At 50.3% G+C, this 6,000-nt stretch overlaps 1 protein-coding gene across 3 annotated transcripts in view; it reads right to left on the bottom strand.

The window, feature by feature from the left end:
• The window catches only part of TSPAN2 (tetraspanin 2), a 43,467-nt gene extending 37,812 nt beyond the window's left edge, over window positions 1-5,655 (bottom strand). The window contains exon 1 of one of the 3 annotated variants that reach the window (XM_067033808.1): window positions 5,527-5,655. Coding sequence is in view for 1 of the 3 variants with exons in the window: in XM_059046659.2 (XP_058902642.1) it covers window positions 4,798-4,866 (69 nt within the window). In the remaining 2 variants the exon portion in view is untranslated. Of the gene's footprint in view, window positions 1-4,665; window positions 4,747-4,797; window positions 4,972-5,526 lie in introns of those variants that run through there. The other 2 variants (XM_059046659.2, XM_067033803.1) reach the window with 2 other exon arrangements.
• Between the last annotated feature and the right edge of the window lie 345 nt (window positions 5,656-6,000).

A 6,000-nucleotide genomic window follows, 5' to 3' on the forward strand; every position in this document is an offset into this window, starting at 1 on the left:
CACATTGATGTTGGTACTTGATTATGTCCATTATATGGATGAGAAAATGGAGGCTCAAAGAGGTTAAACAGCTTACTAACCAAGCACCCCTGCTTAGTAAATACTATGGCCAGGAATAAACCCAGGAAGTGAGATGCCAGTATCCACCTTCCAGACTTTGAATTCGTGGATATGAATTGCCATGCTGCCTAGACCTGGCCGAGGTCTACCAGACTCCTGGAACCATAGCTCTGGCTTCTGCAGGCTGGCTCCCATCATAGAGTCCTGCCCCTCCCAGCACCACTGGGCCCCTCTTGTCCAAAATATGAGAGGCTGCCGCTCTCTCTCTCTCCACCTTGACAGAAATCAGAAATGGAGACTATCCAACGACAGGGCCAAGGAAATTCCTATCTGCCTTTTGGGGTGGTCTAGCTTTTGGGTGGACCCCACAGAATACTTTCTTCAGGTATTTTTTTAAACCAGTCTTTCTGACAGGTGGTAGCTCTGAAGCTACTGTTTGCAATGAATTTGGGAAAGAGGAGTAGACAAGTCAGACATCTCGTAAGCCCACGAGACACGGTCTTTCCTAAAAGCACTTGTCAGGCATCACCAAGTGAAACTCCAGAGCTGCATTAATAACATTGAGAAGGAAAGGAGAGCAACTTCAAACAAGCCATATATGGCATCTGACTTTCAACAATGAACGGTCCTGCTTCCTGTTGGTCGGCAACCCTGAGCAGCTCACACAGCACAATGATAGGAAAACGCCGAGTACGCAACAACAAACCAAGGAATAAACAGAGCCCAGGTTTTAAAAAAATTTTTTCTTTAAACCAACATATGTGGCTTGGTAGGTTGTGGTGTTTTATCTATATTACTATGCAACGAAGGGGGAGAAAAAGGTGACTGCCGTGAAAGGCATGGGACCATGCCATGCCATCTGACTGTAATGTCCGAATTTAGACATGACAGATATTGGGAGGGGTTTCATGTTAGACATCAGCCATGATAACAGAAATGAATTTAGTGGCGCTTGGGGCCAGGCATTACTGTTGTTTTGTTAAAATTCAATGGTGAGCACACTCAGCAGCCCTGGGCCGGGGAGCGCTCTGCTGGCTCTGCTGGCTCTGCTGGCTCTGCAGGCTCTAGCTGAATGCTTATAAAACTAGGAGCACAGCCTAGGGAAACTTCACCCAGCTGCCAGAAGGAGGTCACATATCGATTTGCAGATCACAAAACATACCCCACCCTGCCTCTGCGTCTGCCTTCTGGTGAGTTCCTGACAGGAAAGGAAGTGCTGTCACCCAGGGGGACGTCAGACCTCAGAAGGGCAGGCACGCAGGCATCTAAGAGTGTGTAAATAGAACGCTTGAAGTCATGGCGAACGCCTCCTTCCAGGAAAACGGTCCCCTGCCCTCTCCCCCTTCCCCAAACTTCCCACAAACCCTCTAACCAGGAAAAAAAGAAACAACTTCAAAAACTAGGGTGGGGCTTTTCTGGAATCAGGTTCCCTCAGTTACAGTGAAGGTACATATCTAGACAATTTATCCCAAACAATCGCTTTCCTCTAACTTATTAGGAGCCTGTTTCAGGTCGCCCCTTTCCCTTTGGTTGTACAGTTATAGCCATGGGAGAGCTGTCTGTGACTGCTGCTGGTCCCTGGTCCCCATTCCCCGTAGAACTGAGAGTGAGGAAGTCCCCATATTCTCCTCCTGGGCCCAACCTGTACAAAAAACAAACCGACAGGGCATGAGCAGGAAGAGACAGGCTCAGTCCTCCAGATAAAGTTGACAATTGATTACCTTTGCCAATCGGGAAGGCCATTTGTATCAAGTTCTCTAACCTGCAGATTCATTAATTCTTTCTACAGATATTTATGGAATGCCTTCTGTGAGCTGGGTACTATTAGGTGCTAGAGATATATCCATGAACAAGACAGAAAAAGATTCCTGCTCTCAGAGTATTCTAAGTTCTAGTGGGGAAAATCCACAAGCACAAACTGAGAAGCCAGTGTGTAGTTATCCTAAAGCAAAGACAAGCTGTAAGTTACTTGGCAAATATATACACTATTCCCCAATATTAAGCGACCCTGGGGAAAGAGGGCTAACTTCTATTAAATGCTTTCTAGGTGCCAGGCACTTATTAATAAAAAGAATAATTAAAAACATTTGAGCACTTACTGCATACTGGGCTCACAGAAAGGTGAAGTCAGATACTTTACATATTTCCTTTGAATCCTCTAAACATCTCTCTTACCTCAACTGTTCAGCTGAGAAAACAGGGCGAGAAGTAAAGATAACCTGCTCAAGCACACTCTGCTGGCGATCTCTGCGCTTGAGCCTGATCCTGATCCTTTTGTCAGCTGGTGGTCACACTCACCCTTGCTCTGTTCCTCTGCTGGTGGGTGGTGTGTCACCCCCTCACCCTCGTCCACCTCCATCCTACCAGTCCTTCGAGGGTCAGCTTAAACATCCCCTTCTTCAGGAGAACTGTCCCAACTCCTCACTATTGCTGTGAACTCCTTAATTAGATCGGATATAGAAAAGGTCATGCCTAACCCCAGTGGCTAATACAGGATAGGCACTCTAACAATGCTTTGTTCCTACTTGCCTTCCTTCCTGTGTTTAGAGTCAGAGGTGTGAAATTTGTCACTTGATTATATGCTGTCGTTTTTTGTTTGTTGTGGTTCTATATTCATTGGTCATTTCCTCAACTAGATTAGCAGCTTAGGGAACAGTATTTTTAATTGATAAATTATATATATATATATATATATATATATATATATATATATATATATATACTTTTGTCAAAACAAATTATATATATTTATTTATATTTACATATATAAGTTATTTTTACAATTCTTGTGCATTGATTCTTTAACAGAGTGGTTCTCAAACTTGAGCATGCATAAGCATTTCCTGGACTTGTTTAAATAGATTGCTGGGTCCCTCCTCCAGAATTTCTGATTCAGCAGGGCTGTGATGGTGCTGAGAATGCGCATCTCTGACAAGTTCCCAGGAGGTGCTGATGCTACTGGCCCAGGACTCACACTTTGAGAACCACTGGTTAACTACATGTACCACAGTGCTCAGGAGCACGAAGGCTGAGTTTGTGTCCCACCTCTGCCACTCAATAGCTGTGTGACCTTGGGCAAGTGGACCTATTTGAGCCTCAATTTTTCCTTATTTGTAAGAATGGGGATAATAATAGGATGCACCTCAGGATTGTTGTGAGGATTAAGTTAATAATGAATGCAATGTGCATAGCACTGTCCCTGACACATTGAAAATGCTCAATAAGTGTTGCCTATTATCTCTGGAAAGGCTGGTACAACATCAGGCACTAAATAAGCACTGTACCCAGCCTAAGAATTCCTTCTCAGACTTAGATAAAACTTCTTTTGAATTTGTAAGCAGTGAGAGTGAAGAGTGTCACTAAAGCAAGACATTTATAATTAACAGCTTTTGAAATTAAGCCAGACTATTAAAAAGCGCAACATAAAGGGCCTTTAGAAATGTCCTTCCCGATAGTATGCTGGATGTAAATGCCCAAGTGTACAAAAGCCATGGGTATTTGTATAATTTAGGGCTGTCTATGGGGTACCTCCTTCACACCTTCCCCTGCTGCAGGATGCTGAGGATGGCAACTTGACCTCTGAGAGCTTGGAGTTCCTGGAGTCACCCAGGCATCTGGGCTAATGGGTTGGCAGACACAAGCAGAGACCATCCTTCAATAATTAATTAGTTGGAGTCACGGGAAAACAAACTCCCCAGAGCAGATAAGACAAACAGCAACCTCCTCTATTCTAGTTATTTTAAAGCACCCAGCCCCCTGCTGCTCCCTCCCAGCTCTAAGAACTTCTTCACCCAAAGCAAGATCTGTATTTTCCTTCAGGGTCTGTCTGAGCAGTTATAGTGACTGACATTCCCTTGAGGAAGCCCAAGAGGGAGTGTGCAGACAAGACAATTTTCAGACCTTGTCTCCCAGTCCTTCAGGGCCTGAGACAGAATATCCAGGAATCTAGGGATGGTCTAGCCCTAATCTTGGCCCAGTAATACAGGAGACAAAGGTCATGGCCCTATCAGCCGGTGAACCACTAATCCTGGGAATTTTGTTCATTCAATGCAAAGTTGAATGAGATCATCTCTGGGAGCCGGAGGATTTAGCAAAGGCTTCGAGCTGGGGGTTGTGGGGAGGTGCTGCTGCCCCTTGGAAGCCCCTCCCTTCCGCCCATTCCCTCACAGAAGAGCACCACCGCCTCCTTCCATCCAGCGGCACCCTCCCCTAATGCGCAGAAAAAGGCTGACCCCCCACCCACCAATATACCATTTCCACTGCTACCCCCACACAAGCCTGCCACAGCCAGGTGATGTCTCTGCACACTCCGGATGGGGCACCAGCTCTAGCAGTCCCGGCGCCCTGGCGGGCCCCTGCTCCAGCGGAAAGACAGAGCGAGAAGGGGGTGTGTGCGCGGAGAAGCTGGTGGCCCCGCACCTGGTGTTACCAGGCTCCAGATGAAAACCGAGGCAGAGAGGTTCCTCAAAGGGAAGAGCCGCACGGGGTCTCCCCCCTTTTCACCATTTCTCATTGCTCAAGCTCTCTCTCTGTCTGTTCTCTCCCCCTCCATCTTTCCCTCCCTCCTCCTCCCCATCCCGCCCGCTTTGTCTGCCTTTTTCTTACCTCCGTCTTTTTGAACACCCTGCCTTCAGGAGCCCGGCTCGGACGCCGCAGCGGTCAGCTCCCCGGGGACCCCTGCCCTGCGCCCCCGCCCAGCCCCCTCCCCTGCCCGGCCCTCTCCGCTCCGGGTCTCACCCAGAAGAGCAGGTTGAAGCCGAGCAGCAGGTACTTGATGCACCGCAGGCCCCCGCCGAAGCGCCCCATGCTGCGGCCCCGGCGGCGGGATCCCGAGTCCCCAGGCCCGGGCTCGGAGCTCCTGGAGCGCCGGGAGCCGGCGGGGAGGGGGCGGGGCGTGAGGGGGCGTGGGCGGGGCCTGCCGGGGGGGTGGGGCGGCGGGGCTGGAGCCTAAACGGGGTGAGAGAGGGCCGGGGAGGACCCCGAGCCAAGAGGCTGGAGATGGGTGGGAGCGCCGCTGGGTGGGGGTCGAGCGGCCAGAAGGAGCAGGTACCCCGCTCACCCCCCGGAACGAGAGGTCGCCTCCTTCCCTCCCCAGACCGGGCGACGCGACCCGCAGGCACCCGGCTCGCGGTGGTTATCGGAGCATCTGCGCGGAAGGAGCGTCCACTGGGGACCCGAGACCCATTTAATCAGCGCTCTGTGCAGAGACTCATTTGAGGCCTGCGGTGATGGTTGAGAATAAGGACACGGCCCTGGTGGCTATGGAAACTAGGAAGATGGCCTGGGGTAGAAGAGATAAATAGGACCCAAAGCCGCCCAGAAGCTGGCAGTACCCGTCGCGGGACACCCGGCCCGGGGCACCCGGTCCCAGGTTGTGATTCCCCAGCGCCTTGCGAGCGCACAGGCCGCGGAAGCAGCTTCTAGGAAACCCTCCCTCGGCCCCTTCCGCGCGACTCCAACTCTTACCTTAATAGGCAAGAACTGGGAGAAGAAGGCGTGGGATGCGCCTTCCCTGCGCCCAGAAGGCTGCGACCCATCGTGCTCGGCCTGGCCAGCGGAGGGGAGTCAGACACCTGGGTCCTGCTGTATTCCACTGATGGGAGAGTTTGGAAAGGAATCCAAACCCTCGGGGATTATTGTGATATGGAAATGGGAGAAAAGGGGGGAAGGTTTTGTTTCGCTTTGTTTTATTAAGTTAGGGGTCTGGGGGGGAAACCAGGCTCCCACTCCCATTGACTAAGTGTCTGCAACCTGTGGTGCCAGGCAGTACGGGGCCGACAAGAAAGTGTAAAATCCAGGGAGCCTAGGCATAAATTCAGTAAAACTTTAAGTGCCTGTTATAGGCCAGGAATAGTAGCAAGCCCCAGGGGCTCAACGAGGAGACAGCCAGGCCTGTTGCAACTGGCTCTGGTGGTAGAGACAGATCTATGAGCAAATTAT

This window comes from Kogia breviceps, chromosome 1, assembly GCF_026419965.1.
Source record: "Kogia breviceps isolate mKogBre1 chromosome 1, mKogBre1 haplotype 1, whole genome shotgun sequence".
Taxonomy (NCBI): domain Eukaryota; kingdom Metazoa; phylum Chordata; class Mammalia; order Artiodactyla; family Physeteridae; genus Kogia; species Kogia breviceps.